At 35.3% G+C, this 18,401-nt stretch overlaps 2 protein-coding genes across 4 annotated transcripts; both read right to left on the bottom strand.

The window, feature by feature from the left end:
* Positions 1-1,656: 1,656 nt before the first annotated feature.
* LOC124834998 (uncharacterized) lies at positions 1,657-2,778 on the bottom strand. Its single transcript, XM_047309840.2, has one exon. The coding sequence runs from the start codon at positions 2,776-2,778 to the stop codon at positions 1,657-1,659; it is 1,122 nt and encodes a 373-aa protein (XP_047165796.2).
* A 6,084-nt stretch (positions 2,779-8,862) lies between these two features.
* Positions 8,863-18,197, bottom strand: EMB269 (GTP1/OBG family protein). 3 transcript variants are annotated; one of them, XM_088115997.1, is made up of 9 exons: positions 17,312-18,193; positions 16,802-17,075; positions 16,231-16,522; positions 15,965-16,124; positions 15,420-15,528; positions 10,160-10,311; positions 9,607-9,793; positions 9,108-9,430; positions 8,863-8,999 (listed from the first exon to the last, which is right to left on the bottom strand). In XM_088115997.1, the coding sequence occupies exons 1-6, from the start codon at positions 18,148-18,150 to the stop codon at positions 10,213-10,215; spliced, it is 1,773 nt and encodes a 590-aa protein (XP_087972123.1). In that variant the 5' UTR covers positions 18,151-18,193; the 3' UTR covers positions 8,863-8,999; positions 9,108-9,430; positions 9,607-9,793; positions 10,160-10,212. The 3 variants fall into 3 exon arrangements, with proteins under 3 accessions (XP_087972123.1, XP_087972122.1, XP_087972124.1); XM_088115996.1 differs by lacking the exon at positions 8,863-8,999 and having other exon boundaries at positions 9,014-9,430; XM_088115998.1 differs by lacking the exons at positions 8,863-8,999; positions 10,160-10,311 and having other exon boundaries at positions 9,014-9,430; positions 17,312-18,197.
* Positions 18,198-18,401: the final 204 nt, after the last annotated feature.

The following is an 18,401-nucleotide window of genomic DNA, read 5'->3' as shown; positions in this document are numbered from 1 at the left end:
GATGGCATAAAAAAATCAGTCCAATTGCCCCATGAGCTCTGAACTGAAATTCCAAGTTTCATAGCACACTTGTCTATCAAAAATTTGTTGGCATGATAAAAAATTGTGCTCTACCTGAAGACAAAAAAATCAGATAAATGATTTGTGTTTTAAAATTCAAATTTTGAAACTAAATTTAATCATTATTTTATGAATTGTATGATGTTAAAAAAATTATATGAAGAAGAACATTGGAAAAGAAACATAATCTCATGTCATGAAGACAACTATTTCTAAAATATTAACGACTACCAAATTTCAGATGTTTATGGTTAATTGATAAAGCTTTTATTTATTTATTTTAATATGATCTCAAAGTAGCTATTGACAGGTGGCAGTTAAAGTTATTCGACATAGATCAGTGAATACTTTCTGCAGCTAATATGATTGTAAAAAAAATAATTGAAATTTTTAAGTTAAAAATTACCACATTATTGTACTGACTGTGATCAAGTTAAATACATGACCGTTTCAAATCCTCAAAGTTAAAAGAGTCCATTTAATAATTACGATAGTCGTGATAAAGTTAATTCTATGACTGTATAATTTTTTTCAAGTTGAAAAGCGTCCACATTATCCTCATATTCTATCAGTGTCAATTACCGTTTTAGAGTCCAACAATAAATAAATAAATAAAAACGACAGTGTTACGTACCTTACATAAGAGTGCCTCAGTTTCTTTGAGTAATTTTTAGTTTATTATCTGGCGTTTTGAGCACTGATAATATACCTGTATCAATTGGTTTTCACCTCGAGGACAATTATTTCATACATAACTTTTTATATTTAATATTATCTTTCATTATTATTCATTTTCCCTTTTTTTACAAATATAAAAATTTACTCTTGTTATGATTACTTTTCTCCTCCAATCGATTGTTACACTAGTTTTTTGTGTCAATTATGTTTGGCTTTCGTTCATGGGAATGGCCTTCAACTATAATCATTCCCTAGTCCAACTGTTTGCTGTCTTTAAAAAATATTCTTTTTGCATTTTCCAAACTTTGTTTCTGAGAGCTGATGTCAACGATATCTTCCTCATTCAGAATAATCAAAGTTGTAAAACTTCTTTAATTAACACGGTTCTTCACACAGTTACAAGTGGATATCGTTGGCTTTTTCATCAATGTTACGTAGAAAAAAAAATGCATGGTATTCAGACAATGAAAATCACATGTCACGAATTGGTCTTAGAGTAACAATAAATAATATTACTATTATAATAACAATATGACAAATGATTTTTGATGATATGAAAGAGAGAAGAAGTGATCTGGTAGAGGCACTGAATTTTTTTTCAACATCTTAGAACCAAAATGAGCTCACCCATTTGTGCAATTCAGTAACCACCTTATACAAGAAATCAAAGAACTAATTCAAAACCAAAATTACCTTATAGACGTACCGACTGCATGCAAGTAGCACGTGACCATGTACTGGTCAATCTTCTTGCAGAACACAGAACAGAATCGAATATTTTAGTTTAGGAAGAAGAGTCAATAAAATTTTGTTATGTAACATGTAGAAATCGACCAATACCATGATGTTCTAACACTGTATAATAATTTCTTATAAGACACCCTGTGATAAAAGGTTCCATAACTCAGCTGATAGAGCTCAGAAGGGTGAGTATGCCGAGCCAACATTCCCAAAGGGAGGAACTGATGGAGAATATGTGTTTGAAGAAACAACCTGAGTCATTAGCTCATAGTTTGAGCTATCAGTGAATGGATGCAACGCATCCATGCACCCTTCCTCAACAACCCTTGATGGATTTTTAAACATAGCTGCCAGTTCATTGGAACTGCAATCCCATGATTGATGATTATCCCATAATCCTTTACCAAGATCAGTTGGGCAAGAAAAATCTGCATAGTCAGGGGCGACTGTTGCTTGCATGTTGAAGGCTTCTTGAGTGGTGTCAAAATGTGGCTGAACCTGCATGGAGTTTGAGTTAACGTGGCCAACCTCTAGGTCACGACCTGAAGCACTGGCATTGCTCTTCTTGAAACAGTTACCGGGAACTATGCATTCAAGGTAGCCAGAGTTAGACTGAGTGGAGAAGAAGAAATTATCATCCTGAGGTGACCCAAAAGCAGTTTCACTGTCAGCATATAAGTCAGAAGAAGGGTTTTCAATGTGGGAAGTGAAAGTAGGAAGGTGAGATAGGGTAGTTTGATTGGTTAGTTGCATGTTGTTGTGAGTGTTATGTGAAGGTGGCAAGAGAGGTTGAGAATTGAAAGGAGTGAGAGCATTGTGGAAAATGTTGGTATCTTTAGAGTATACGAAGTTGGTTCTTGCTTGGCATCCTTTCATGGACAGAGCAGCTCTGTCATAAGCAAGAGCTGCTTCTTCGGCAGTGTCAAATGTTCCAAGCCAATGTCTTTCTTTAGTTAAAGGGTTTCTGATTTCAGCAGCATATCTACCCCAAGGGCGTCTTCTCACCCCAAGAAACCTTCCAGGTTCTGCTTGCTTTCCTCGCCCTCTTCTCTCACCAGAAGTTGATGCGTTACGTTGAAGAAGAGAGAAATTCATTTGGGTTGGTTTAGACTGATATCCTTTGAGGGAAACATCTGAGGTTCTAGAGGTCGACATGGCTTGGAAAATGGCAAGAAATATATGTGTTGGTTGAGGAGGGGGAGAGAATTTAAATAGTGTCACCTCAAGGGAGCAAACAAGAGAATGTGAATGAAAAGGGTGAAGTAATGCCAAGTCTTTTAAAGACAGTGACTTCATCATGGGAGAAGGAAAAGGAGATTTTGCATATGTCATTTTTATGCAAACCGTTTTCCCCTTTTCACCTACCTATAAAATCTTGTTATTATCTCAGTATATCATAAATCTGTCCAATTTTCTGTCACATGTCATTTTTTAATCAACTTTTTTCCTTTTCTACCAATGACATTTTTGTTTATGTTGGTTTTCTCTTTTCCTGTGGTTTTGCACGGGACTGATGCCAGTTTCTTTTAAATCTCTGGCTCTGCATTCCATCATCTAGTAGTGTACTTCTTGGTTAAACTGAATGGTGAAAATAAAGATTCCCTTTTTTTGCCAAATACTCTCTACAATCTGCAACAATCATTTTCTTCATTGTTCCAATGATATTTAAAATGGGTTTTGCCGTATCTTAGTAATAAGCATAGGAACCGATTTACCGTGGTAAGTTAAAAAATAGATCTACCTTAGCTTTCCAACTTGGTGAACAATGTAAAGTTTAGTGAGCCAATTATTGCATCTGGTCCATGCAAGGTATTGGCATTTGATTAGCATTGGCAAAATTGAATCCTTATTTGTATCAGTTCATGTGTAAAGGCCAGACTAATCATGAAATTCTTCCAGCTGAAATCTATTGTGTTGAATAAACCACCATTTCTCTCATAAAAGGTGTTATTCTCTCCTAAGCATAGTCTTTAAAGTTATTGAAACTATCTCTGAAGTATGGAATATTCATCATTTTAAGTTCCTAAGTTGAAGTATTTCAATACAGTTAAAGGACCCATGTGGAGGATTTCTATTAGTTAGAAGATTATTTAACATGATTTTTGTTACTTTGATAACTAATTAAGTAGTGCCTTTTACTTTAGGATCATTAAAGAGAAATGTAATAATTTAAGAAAGAAATTGATGATTTACTCCTATTTTGTTCTTTTTCCAGCAGAGACAATATTGAAAAACTAATACACGTACGCCTCAGAAGAAAAAGGCTTGACCCTATTATAACTTATGATATTTGATATATATATATATATATATGAACTACAAAAAAATCTATCATAAGATCACAAACTATATGTTTCAGCTAGTGGGATTTATAGAGAACTTTACTGGATGACTGATATATTCCGGGGCAGAACAGAAAATGAAAGCAACTGCATTATTTGTCTGCATACTCCTTGAGAGTCTCCAATCTTTGAATTTGGAGTCACCATATCTTAGCAAGCTGTTCACAAGTTGCATGTAATACACACATGTGAAACCTTGTTATGCATAATAATCAACCAATTATACAGTGAACTCTTGTTTGCTTCATAGTTTTCAAAGGGAGCAGTTAAAATTATCTGACCAGGATGAACATTATTCAATAATTTGATAGTTTGTTGTGTCTTCCCTGTATTGTCATTGAACCAACGACACTCTAGAAAAGGTTGTCTTATGAAAGGCCCACATGTTAAATTCTTAATTTTGTTTGTTATTTCATCTTTCAAGGGTAGAATTTTCAATACTGATGTGTCATGAATGGTTTATATGTTAGGCAGAACCGATGTTAGTAGTTCACATGCCTCAATAATGAAGTTAAGTTGGCAAAGGAATGAGTGTCAAATTACCGAAACCACTCAATATAAAATATCAGATTTTCTTGTAAATACTTCTTTCATGCCAAAAACATATGCATTTTGTAGCAGAGTTCCCTTTCGATTAACTTTATTTCTATGTTTGTGTCTTGGATCTTTCAAGCACAAATCAGATATTGCATTCTAGAATGTTCATTTACAGTTTTCGAGTAAACCCCACCATTTGATTTGTGAAAGTACATAGTAAGGTCATATTAGTCATTCAAAATAAGAAAAATTCAAATAAGAATATATGAACTTTGAAGTTGTTTCATCCATGTCCCTAATTTTCACCAGTTACTGCCCTTCTGATTTCCCAAAATATATATATCACTATTACTACGCAGTAAGTAATGTGATTAATAAGTTGCACTTTCGTGGACTTATGTGAACTTTATCAGTTCAGGGACTAGTTTAACAGTGTTTTACAGTTCCAAATGTTTTTATAGTTACGTCTAAGGTTCTAAAAAATATCTGTGAAATTGTGACAAAACACTAACCATAGTTAAACTTTGGTTATGCACAATTTGACAGCAGCATAATGCACCTGCACTGGATGCATACAAGATACGTCAAACAAACAATAAATTTACTAATATGACTCTAAAACTAGTTTGTAAAGTGAAATTTACGTCTATTTTGTTAAGAAGCGGAACAATATTAGACTTTAATCCATGATTCTGTTAAAAAATGAACTTTAAATTTATTTCAACCTGTAAAACCAGTCTGTAAGATAATGTTTGTATCCGTATATATATATATATATATATATTATAAACTAACTTTATCTCTAATCGATACGAGATTTTCAACACAATTATATACTATAAAATTGTCTTGTCTTTGATTCAAGATAATCCTTAAGGACCAGTGAAATGTTACAAAATAGATACTGATAAAACAATGCATACACTTGTACCGTGCAAATTAGATCAATTTTTAATAAAGTCTGATAACGAGAGACATGAGTAGTGATCTCGAAAAGCCAATAGAAAAAGGGGTAGTCAAAAAGGGCAACGAAAAGCTTAAACGAAGCATGCAAATTGAAGTTGACTAAACCGCCCCACAAGACAAAAGCTATAGTGGGCCACCATTTTATTGATTCACAGCTCTTGTTGTAGTATAATTTTACTCTCTTTAATTAATTAAGCCTGCAAAATCATTGTATGTGGCATTGGAAATAGCATGCCACTAATCATATCAAAAGGGTCAAGCCGTTTTGCTGTTTTTAACATTTTCCCCAGTGCCACACAATGCTTTCTCATCAGTAACCATGTTGGCTCGATTAAACTCGCAATGATCCCACTCATTTTTTGTAAACAGTGCAAGTGAAAAGTATTCAAACAGCAGACCAAAATGAAACAGATCACAAACGGCTCAATTACAGTTCTTTGATTAAGAAATCATTTGGGTTTTGACTCTAAGAACCCTTGACTCTTCCACTAAACATTTCAAGCAGCCGAAAGATACTCATATCTTAGTTTCATTTGGGTCCCCTGTGTTCAAGCTAAGATGTTGTTGGTATCAATGCTCTTCCTGTACCAAGACAAACCAAAAATATTGACATGCATAAACTCAAAAATTAAGAAAAAGCATCAAGTTTCTTTTAGCCATACACTATTCACTGCATACCTTTAGTTGTTTTATAGTTCAATGCATAGGAAGAGAAAAACGAGTTTAATCATGAGTCACATTATGACAGAATATGTACTATATTATACACAGACACAACACATATTAGGTGTTCATTTGGTAAGAGCATGTTTCTATTAGAGGCACTAATTTTAAACATACAAACCATGATTATCATAGATTAATAGTCAAGATGAGGGTAAAACACAAAAAATGATGTAATTTTGATAGTTTAATATGATTTCATTTTTAAAAGCAGTACTAAACTGACATGATTTTTAATGATTTTTAATGATTTTTAATTGAAGTAGTATATACAATTTGATACAATTTCATTTGTATCAAGCTTATAAGACTTCAAACTTAAACACTATTTTAATGCACCGCTTTTGTCCAAGATGACCTATCACTTTTCTTTTCTCAGTATATATAATATAATGATTGGATTAATAGTCTTGGAACTTACCATTTGGTAAGAAGAAAGGTTAGTCAGGGACATCTCAAAAGATGTGTTTTGGTTGGGTTGGCAAAATGATGCCTTTTTTTATAAGGCACTCTACATATCCCTAAATTAGATTTTTTTTTTCACAATAGTAAAAGTAAGCACAAAAGTACTCTATTTTTCTCATCACTTTTCATTTGTCTATTGTGTTTTAAGTGGTTTTGGTATAACAATATTTTCCTTGTTTAAGATAATTTAGTGTGTTACTTCACTTGTCTCTTGTTTTTATAGAGTGCTAATATTATAAGCAAAGAAATAGATTTATTTACAAAATAATAAGAACTTTACTGTTAGAAGAGAATTTTGCACATTCTCCAAAACAAATTACTCATACTTTTGTTGTTGTTAAAGGTGATCCGGCATTTAGGGATAAAGATAAGTATGTTTGGTTGGACTTTGACGAAAAATAGAGAAATGAAGTTGAAGTGAGAAATGTTGTAGTAAGCAACTTTTGGTTCAAACTTGTGTCATGTTAGCTTTAGCAGCTTCAGCTTGAGCTTCTATTCATACACACACTTGTGTTGCGTTTTTCCCACTTTGCAACCAAATTTCAGGACACAATCTGCTCTTTTTTGCTTTTTAAGCTCTTGCTTTTATTTAGTTAATTATGTGTTCTGGTCTGTTGTTCCTTCCGTCACCACCACAAAATACCTTGAAATGACATCATATTAAATATGTATATATTTGGTGATGCTAACTAAGCTGGTTAAACAGAATTGAAGAAGAAATTGGAAATACTCAAATGTTTTTGGCTCATGTTTTATTTTTTGTCGGTTTTGTTTTTCAATAATTTTACCATAACTTTGTTAAAACAAGTTATAGTAAAGTCAATTACTCCATGTTTAGTTTTAATTAAAGATGGTTTAGTTTATTGAAAGAAGATAATGTAAATTATTTAATGCTAGTTTTGACGTTTGTGAACACTTATGTGTGAGAAAGTGAGAGGTGACTTGTAAAAAAAGTTTAACCTCCCAAATTTGTAGAGAAATATGGAGAAAATCATGTTAGAAAAAGTATAATATCTAAATTATTCTTCTTGCATGATAATTAATTCTAGTTAGAACCATAATTGACTACTTTAAAACGGAGTACAACATCTATTCTGCTTCAAAATCGGTTATCTGTTTTATTTTGAAGTAGAAATCGCTATGATCCCAATTAGAATCGATTGTTAATATCAATTTGCATTGTTTAACAATATTTTGAATTGATTATATTATTACAAATGTATTCATTCAAATTATATATATATATATATATATATATATATATATAATAAAAACAAAAATAATTAAAAATAATGTACCAAATTAAATATTAATAAAAGTATTAGAAAATAATTATAATAGTAATAATAATAATGATTTTATTGTATTTTAAATTACTTTCATTCAATCGTATTTTAATATAAAAAAATTCATTAATTGAAATATCATTTTATACCTCATAATCACTTACATTTTATTTTAAATTATTTTTAACTAGAAAAACAAAGTTATAATCCTATAATTCTATCAATTCAAATATATTTATTTTATCTATCTCACTCTTCCTATCACTCAAACTTTCTTTTATTTATCTTTATTTTTCATTTTTTCCCTTAGTCCAATCAACTTCATTTCTCTTGGTCGTTTTCTTCATTTCCATCATATTTTCGCTCTATCAAATGCATAGTGGAAAAATGAAGAATTGAAAGAGTTTTAACAAGATATGTCTTACGTGTTATTGCAAATAAATGTTGCCTGGAACTTAATATTTGTTTTCTTCACTTTCGTAACAAATAAATGAATAAATAAAAGTTATTCTTAAATTTGAAATAAATTTATTTAACAACTATTCCTGCCAAAATATCAAATCATCATTCTTTTTATTCACGGTCCAATTCTATTAATTTACTCTCATCCTTGTTGCTTTCTCTAATTTAAATTTAAATATTTCAAACTAATTTATAATTAAAATACCTTATACGATAATTGCATTATTTATATATTGATATTTGTTATAAATTTTAATTATAATATATATATATATATATATATATATATATTAAAACATTTATATAATCTGGACCTTGTTCTGGTAAGAAAGAAAAATTAAAAACCATTCTTGAATGAGATTATTTTTAAGTATTTTTTAATAGAATGTCATTCAGTCGTAAGTCTTACCAAGAATATGTTTAAATAACTTCATTCATAAAGAAAATAATGTATACATGAACTGATTTGCAAAAGCCCAATTAAATAACTTATATAAAATTATTTTTTAATTTATGCTATAATTATTGTAATTTTTATAAATTTTTATTTAATTTTTTCCTTTTCTTTCTCCCAAATATTTATAAAAAACATTATCCAAATATACCCTAATAGAATGAAATAAATCTTTAAACATCTCTGTTTGGAAGTTCAGGTAACACAGATGTAGTTCCGCCGAAACAGTAGGTGTTTGGGTTTACAAGCCACAGCAGTCAGGAAAATAAAACATACGAAACAAACCTGAGACAGCAAAATTAAAATAAAAACACTACTATCACACACCAGAAATGTTAAGATACCAATGTAAGTGTTTGCAAAAAGTAACATCGACTAAAAAAAAACACTTACAAGTTATTACACCAACCATGCGAACATGTCTTAGCCACATGTAGACATTGTTAATTAGGGGAAGAAAATTGGCTAGCACTCTGATGCAGTAAAGAAAGGAAGAAGAGCCTGTCATGCCCCAAAATACAGATTTTCCCCAACATCCATTAACAGTTTTATTCTTTATAGAGACAGGATCGTCTATCAACCATATTTTAGTTAACAAGTCAGAGATAAATTATAACAATCTCAATCCAGTAGCTTATATGGTGACTTCAAGTGAAACTTGACATTCAACTGTTCACTTTAATTTCATCGAAATATCCAAACCACGTGAAAGCAGTCTGTCAAGAATGAGGATATAATCATGTTAGGCATTTTAGATTCTGTACAGAATAATTTATAATACACCATCATAAAAATTACATATGCAATCACGTTCTCTACAGCTTGTTATTTAATTGTTCTATACCAATTTAAGAAAACAAACAATGTTTAATGAGCTCCACAGCTGTCTTACCTCATACATGACTCGGGAGCTGTTGATGAAGACTTCCCTCAAGTCAAAGATTGAATCGTAAATGCACTCAGCATCATATCATCACTGGGCAAGCATGTACTAGTTTGCATTACCTTTATGCTTTTGACATAGCTTTTCATGACTTCTATCCTCTTCAATGTCACCTCATTGTGATTGAATTTGCTACCTACAAGAACAGCTTATCATTAACGACCAGTAAAATTAATTTCACGATGGATAAAGCCCCAACTGATGATTTCACAAAATCACAAAAAAGTATAATACCATAGTCTGAAAATATTGTCAAATAAACTACTACAACAGTAATGTTGAAGATTATATCCAAAATACACACAAATAAATTAAAATGAGAATGTGATGATATCCTTATCGAGTAAAGGTTAAAGAACTGAAGCTTGTCACCTCTTCGTTTGTATACGCACAATCCAGGAAAAAAAAATATATACATGGGTTCAAATTAGATGGTTGCCAAGATTCTACGGATAGCATGGATGAAAGTATAAAATCACTACAAGAACATTATTCCCCTTACCTATGGCATAATTGCAATACACATGAACATAGAATCACCAAAATTGAGTGTCATTACTTCCACTCAGCCCATTTATTAAATGAATCTGAGGACATTTTCTTCATCCTAGCCGCACCAGAATTTCCAGAGGAGTCATGCCATATCATCTTCATCTGGTAAGTAGCAGAATAAAAGGTCATTAGGTATTCATATTATGGCAAGGGCACAAAAGATTGTAGAAAAGTTTCGTGCAGAACTCCATATAGATCTCGTGAATTTTTTTTCCAGCTGCCACATGTTTCCAGGTTATTTTTTGTCATTCGAAGTCTTAACCATAATTAGTTTTTGGATTAGTTTTTACCTCACTGCTGTTACGGAAGCTTCTAGTGCTTCTCTGATATTTTACTTTTCTCTCCCTTTTTCTATTGTATAAATACACACGTTACTCATTCAATAAACAACACAGTACAGAGCAGTGCGTTGCATGCCTGCAATACGTGTCATTCTGTTATGATTTCTCTAATATTTGTCATGGTATCCAGAGCCTAACGGTCTTCTTCTCCATCCCCATTCTTTGCTTCTGCTGCCATGGGTGATGCAACTGATCCCTCTTTTAACGTTCACCATTTTTTATATCTTCATCCCAATGAAAATCCCGCCATGCCCTTAGTCTCTCCTTTACTTGATTCAACCAATTACCATTCTTGGAGCAGATCTATGCTCACCGCTCTTAGTGCCAAGAATAAAGTGGAGCTCATTGATGGAAGCACTCCACAACCATTAGTTTCTGATCATCTTTCTGGAGCTTGGAAGCGTTGCAATAACATGGTGGTCTCCTGGCTTGTTCATTCTGTTTCTTCATCTATCAGACAAAGCATCCTCTGGATGGACTGTGCAGAGGAAATTTGGCGCGATCTCAAATCTCGGTACTCACAGGGTGATCTTCTTCGCATTTCAGCTCTACAGCTAGAAGCATCTTCTCTAAAACAAGGTGATCTCAGTGTCACCGATTATTTTACTCAGCTTAGGGTTATTTGGGATGAACTAGAAAATTTTCGGCCAGATCCGGTTTGCATTTGTGGTGCACAATGTACTTGTAAATTGTCTTCAACCCTTGCTCAACGAAAATTAGAAGATCAAGCTATGCAATTTCTTCGTGGTCTAAATGATCAGTATGCTAATGTTCGTTCTCATGTTTTGTTGATGGATCCTCTACCTCCAATCAACAAAATCTTCTCGTATGTAGCCCAGCAAGAAAGACAATATTCTATTCCTGACATTTTTCATACAGAGACAAAACAAAATTCTATAAATGTTGTTAATGTTCCTACCACCACCGCTTCTGCTTGTGCATTTTGTGGACGTTCTGGTCACACTGAAAGTACCTGTTACCGCAAACACGGCTTCCCAAATCATTCTGCTTGTAAGAGTGCCCCCACTCGTGGAAAAATTTGCTCATATTGTGGAAAGACCGGTCACACCGTTGAAGTTTGCTATAAGAAGCATGGATATCCTCCTGGTCACCGCTTCTTCACTGCCAAATTCTCTTCTGCTAACAATGTTTCACTTACTGAAGCACCAGTTGCTGAAAAGGAACAACATACTGTTTCAGAGAATTCAGAAATTCGGTTTACTCCTCAACAATATCAAGCTTTATTGGCCTTGATTCAGCAACCATCTCACACTGCTTCAGCATCCACCTCTGCGCATGTTAATCACATTGGTTCAATTTCTTCTTCTACACACACATCACATCCTTCAGGTAGTATCTCATCCATAATTTGCACAACACACACAGCTCCCTGGATCCTTGATTCAGGAGCCACAGACCATGTTTCTAATTCCTTACAATTTTTCACTTCATATCATGCCATTACTCCTATTACTATTAACCTTCCTAATAGTCATCGTGTTATAGCAACTCATGCTGGCACAGTTCACCTCACTTCCACTTTTGCTCTTGTTGATGTTTTATATGTTCCGTCATTCACATTCAATTTGATCTCTCTGTCAAAATTGGTCTTGAATACATCTTATCAGATTCTTTTCACAGCTAACTCTTGTCTCATACAGGATACAAAAACCAAGATGAAGATTGGTTCAGTTGATGTGAAGAATGGTCTATACCAGCTTGTTCCTCAGACTTTTAATTTTCCCCAAATTCATTCTACTATAGTACATCCTGATTGTAATGTTTTACCTATTGATCTTTGGCATTTTCGCCTTGGGCATTTATCAAACACTCGTTTACATACTATGATGAAGATATATCCTTGTTTGACCATAAATGAAAATTTCATTTGCAATTCTTGTCATTATGCAAAACAACGCAAACTTCCTTTTCCAAAGAGTCATTCGCATGCTCAAAAACCTTTTTCTCTTTTGCATATGGACATATGGGGCCCTTACTCTACCCCTTCCATGCATGGTCACAAATTTTTTCTCACAATCGTAGATGATCATACACGTTTCACATGGATTTTTCTCATGACCAATAAAGCAGAGACTCACCAACTGCTTGTTAATTTCATTACTTTTGCTGAAAACCAATTTAATTCTCATGTTCAAATCATTCGCACAGATAATGGTGTTGAGTTCTCTATGCATGAATTTTTCAAATCTAAAGGTATCATACATCAAACATCATGTGTAGAAACTCCTCAACAAAATGGAATTGTCGAGCGCAAACATCAACATTTACTTAATGTTACTCGGGCTCTTCTTTTTCACTCAAATTTACCTGCATGTTTTTGGAATTATGCACTTTTGCATGCCACTTATTTGATAAATCTTATCCCAACACCGTTTCTCAATAATAACACTCCTTTTCAAAAACTTTATGGTCATACATGTGATATTTCTAACCTGAGAGTGTTTGGATGTTTGTGTTACATTTCCACATCTACTGCCCATCGTAAGAAATTGGACCCACGTGCCCATCCTTGTATATTCCTTGGCATCCCACACTCCACAAAAGGATACCTTGCCTATAATCTTCATAATCGTAGCATTGTCATCTCACGCAATGTATACTTTTATGAAGATCACTTTCCATTCCTACAACCTTCACCTTCTGATTCTACTATTCCTACTGTCTCACCAACTCCATTTCATAATACTTCTCTCTCTCTTGACTTTATTCCTTCTCCATCTACTACATCTAACCCAGCTCCTTCCCCTCTTTCTGCTGAGACAACTTCCCCAACACACCCACTAAGGCGATCCAGTCGTGCTCATCATCCTCCCTCCTATCTTCAAGATTACCATCATTCATTCACATCAACTACTACCAATCTTCATCCAGGTATGCGTTATCCCATTCAAGATCATCTTTCTTATTCTCACCTTTCTAACAATTTTCAATCATTTATTTCTTCCATTTCCACAATCACCGAACCACATTCCTATGCTGAAGCTGTTAAATATGATTGCTGGAAAAAGGCCATGCAAGCTGAATTGGAGGCTTTAACCTTGAATAATACTTGGATTGTCACGTCTTTGCCCCCTCATAAACATGTTATTGGTTGCCGATGGATTTATAAAATCAAGTATCATGCAGACGGCAGTATTGAACGTTACAAAGCTCGTCTTGTTGCTAAGGGATACACTCAAATGGAAGGTTTGGATTATATTGCCACTTTCTCCCCTGTGGCAAAACTCACTACAGTCCGACTACTTTTGGCTTTAGCTGCAATTTTAAATTGGCACTTAAAACAGCTGGATGTAAATAACGCTTTTCTTCATGGTGAATTAGATGAAGAAGTTTACATGACTCTACCTCCGGGAATCAATTCTTCTTTCCCAAACCAAGTATGTAAACTTCAACGATCAATTTATGGATTGAAGCAAGCCAGCCGTCAGTGGTTTGCGAAACTTTCTTCTTTTCTTCTTCAGCATGGATATAAACAATCAGCTTCGGATCATTCTTTATTTTTGAAGATTTCTGAATCTTCCACTACAGCTATTCTTGTATATGTTGATGATATCGTCCTTGCCGGCAACAATATTGCTGAGATTGAATCTGTTACAGCACTCCTTGATCATGCTTTTAAAATAAAAAACCTTGGCAATCTTCGTTATTTTTTGGGTCTAGAAGTTGCTCGCAACAACACTGGAATTCATCTCTCTCAACGGAAGTACACTCTTGACATTTTGACAGACTGTGGTATGTTGGCTTCTCGTCCTGTTGCCACGCCAATGGATTACACTGCTAAACTTTCCACCTCATCTGGCACACCGCTTCCTGATTCTTCATCCTATCGTCGCCTTCTTGGGAGATTAATTTATTTAACTACCACTCGCCCTGACATCTCCTATGCTGTCCATCACCTCAGCCAATTCATGTCAGCTCCTACATCAGCACATTCTCAAGCAGCTTTTCGTATTTTACGATATCTAAAGCAAGCCCCTGGTTTCGGTCTATTTTTTGCAACTAAGAGTTCTCTCCAATTGAAGGCGTTTAGTGACTCTGACTGGGCCGGTTGTCTCGACACTCGCCGTTCTGTTACAGGTTTTTCTGTGTATCTTGGAGATTCACTTATTTCATGGCGTTCTAAAAAGCAACCTACAGTTTCTCGCAGCTCCTCAGAGGCTGAATATCGTGCTCTTGCTGCCACCACATGTGAAATTCAATGGTTGACTTATCTGCTCACATATTTAAACATTTCTTTCAAGCAACCAGCTCTTCTCTACTGTGATAATCAGTCTGCCCTCCAAATTGCAGCCAATCAAGTGTTCCATGAGCGCACCAAACACATAGACATTGACTGCCACTTAGTCCGTGAAAAAGTTCAATCTGGATTGGTGAAACTTCTACCTGTGTCTTCTTCTCAGCAGCTTGCAGATATCTTCACCAAGTCTCTGTCTCCTTCTCTGTTTTCCACTCTTCGTACCAAGCTGGGAATGTTCAATCTGTATTCCCAGCTTGAGGGGGGGTCTTAACCATAATTAGTTTTTGGATTAGTTTTTACCTCACTGCTGTTACGGAAGCTTCTAGTGCTTCTCTGATATTTTACTTTTCTCTCCCTTTTTCTATTGTATAAATACACACGTTACTCATTCAATAAACAACACAGTACAGAGCAGTGCGTTGCATGCCTGCAATACGTGTCATTCTGTTATGATTTCTCTAATATTTGTCACGAAGCAGGGATCAATAATGTTCCACATTTAAGGGCAACTAAATTTCATTTACTAAACCATATGTTAACATCAATCACTGTTCATTGAGTTATCAAGGATTGTAGTGAATAGAAACGCCAAGGAGAAGCAAAAGACACACCTCTCCAACAACTACTGTGTCCCCTTCCTTTACACCAAGTTTCATGAGAGACTTGTACACACCACAAGCCTCAAGAACATGTTGGAATCTTCTCTCCGAGTCAATGTACCTGTTAAGAGATCCACATATCTCAATGAAACTATACACAAACAGGTGTTACAATTTCAAGCATAAGGCTTGTCCTAATACACATTTTTTTCTAACACATCAAGAACCAGTCAAGAGAAGGATGGCATTTCAAATCTTATTTGTTCACACTATGATTATTGCAAGAGTATGTTTTTGTTCTGACATCTTCACATAAAACGTGAAAATTTGTGCAAGAAGCTTCGTATCAGTGATGGTAAATGGTTTTGTAAACAAATACAGAATGAATCCAGGGTAATAATTTCAACACATTCAATGTGATTAGAAGGTATACCGCGACATATATGTGTGTGTGAGTGCGTGTTTATTTAAGATAAAAGAATAAAAACAAATTGGTGATAAAAAAAAATATTGAGGAATGTACTCCTGTCCCTATCACCTTTTACTGTTTAACCTACCTCCAATTTGTCATCTGAATAAATCTTTGTAGTCCAGATCCAACTACATGCCAAATATTTGAATCACTTTCATGAAAAATCTCAAAATCACTGATGGATGCATTCCGCTGCCTCTGTACTGCATCAGCTACATGATTCAAGTTTACCATATCTTTTCCATCTGAAACAGGTCAAATTTGTCCAAATACAAAGAGCTTATTAGAGAAAAAAGAGTGTTCAGGTGATGTGACAATAGTATATAAGATAAGTTTAAAAGTAATTATAACCTTCGTATTCCTCATTTTCTTCTTTACTTTTACGCAAAAGCTCATACGCAGCAGAGATAACTTCATGAGTACCTTCCCTTGTAACAGCACTCATACAAAAAGGTGTGATCCCACGAGACTGCAAATTTTCTTTGAAGGATTCCCAGTTTTCATATGCTTCTGGAAGATCCATTTTGTTAAAAGCAACTACAAAAGGCTTCTCAGCAAGTTCAGGATTGAATAGTTTTAGTTCTAGACGAACTGCATCAAACTCAAGGTCTGGCTGCAGTGACGAACCATCAACAACATGTACCTGAAACCAATTATATATTGTCTTAAACTAAACAGAAGTTTTCAGGGTGAGAAACATAAGAAGCAGAAAAAAAAACCAATGATGTCGCTGATTAATTGTTAGAAAGAAAAAAAATTAAAGCACATAAAATACTTGTAATCTACTCCTGTTCTAGCTTTCTGAACCCCTGGAAGCTGTGTGGTAACTCTAAAATTGAACCTACCAGATAAAAGATTTTGAAATGTAGCTATATCTACCTATATAAATCATAAAAAAGCATCTCTACTGAAAAGTGCCTACCAGGGCAGAACACCTCTCAGTGTGGCGTAAAAACTCGTGGCCTAAACCAAAACCTCGGTGTGCCCCTTCAAGAAGACCTGGAAGGTCTGCAACTACCATGGTTGAATCATAGTCAAAGGAAACAACACCGAGATTTGGAAGCAGTGTAGTAAAGGGATAATTAGCCACCGCCGGCTTTGCAGCACTAACAACACTCAAAAGTGTACTTTTTCCCGCATTAGGAGCACCAACTATACCAACATCCGCAACGAGCTTCAGTTCTAACTCCAACCACCTGATCAAAAGAAACCATCATTCTAACATAACTCTCATACGGTTCCAGCAAACTTGTTCTCTCTTTCTAAATGCAAGACAAATGGTAGCTTTCATGTCAACAAAACAAATTGCACCCTTCACATGTTGATAACCCTATGGTTTGCAACAATGGTTCCTGTTTTATTTTTAATAACAAAAATGCTGTCTGTTTCAGAACACTAAAGGGTCCTAGACATGCAGGGTAAAAGAACTCACATTTCATGACCCTCTTCGCCGTACTCCGCAATCTTGGGGACCTTATTATTCCCGGACTTGAAAGAAGCATTTCCTCTACCTCCTCTACCACCAGGCAATACCAAACCTTTCTGCCCCGGATACACCATCTCCAACAACACATCATCTTCTCCACTCATCCGAATCAAGGTTCCAGGTGGCACCTTCACCACCACGTCCTCCCCCTTTGCTCCACTCTGCAAGCTCCCCTGCCCGTGGGACCCTCTCCCTGCCCGGAAATGCACGCTGTTCCGAAACGGCAGCAGCGAGTTCATGGCCCCGTCCACCTCCACGTACACGTCGCCGCCCCTCCCGCCATCACCCCCCGAAGGTCCCCCCAACGGCACGTACTTCTCCCGCCGGAACGCCACCACACCATTCCCACCGTCCCCCGCCTTCACATATATCTTAGCCCGGTCGAAGCATCGCATCACCGCCGGCACCCCCTTCTCCTTTTCGCTCGGATACACTTCCTCCACATTCTCGTCTCCCGAATACTCGAAGGCTTCAACCTCGCCGTCGCTTTCAGGTTCGGAATTGGCATTGCCTTCGAAAACGTCGCCGTGTTCCCGCTGAGTTTGCCGTTTGCGATTGCGGAGGAGGTGGTCGATGGGCGGGGTCGCTTCGGAGAGCTTGATTTCGGGAGGCGAGAGAGGGGAAGAAGAGGAATAGTCGTGCTTGAGTGGAAGACGAGTGTAGGTGGTGGCTTCGCCGCCAGGGACCACTGGTTTCTGAAATTTAGGGTTTCGAACTTTGCTGCGATTGGCATTGCGACGAGCGAAGGATTGGGGAGTGAAGCACGCAGAGACAGAAGAAGCCATTTTCGCATAAATCTTACGAAACTCATCATCGTCTCAACTCAAGTAATGTAAAACTCAAAAATATCAATTGGATAAGGCCACGCGTGTTACAAAACTCAATATGTCTACTTTTCTTAATTATTTTGTAAATTACCAACAATTTTCTTAATTTTTTCCAACAAGTTTCGTGTTGGACACAAATTGAATATATGTCACATTTACGTTAAACAGTATTTAGAAGTTTATTTTAGTCTCATGGAATTTATTTTAAT

This window comes from Vigna umbellata, chromosome 5, assembly GCF_029865625.1.
Source record: "Vigna umbellata cultivar VRB3 chromosome 5, Vumbellata_1.0, whole genome shotgun sequence".
Lineage (NCBI taxonomy): Eukaryota > Viridiplantae > Streptophyta > Magnoliopsida > Fabales > Fabaceae > Vigna > Vigna umbellata.
This window is presented reverse-complemented; position numbering and strand designations above follow the sequence as displayed.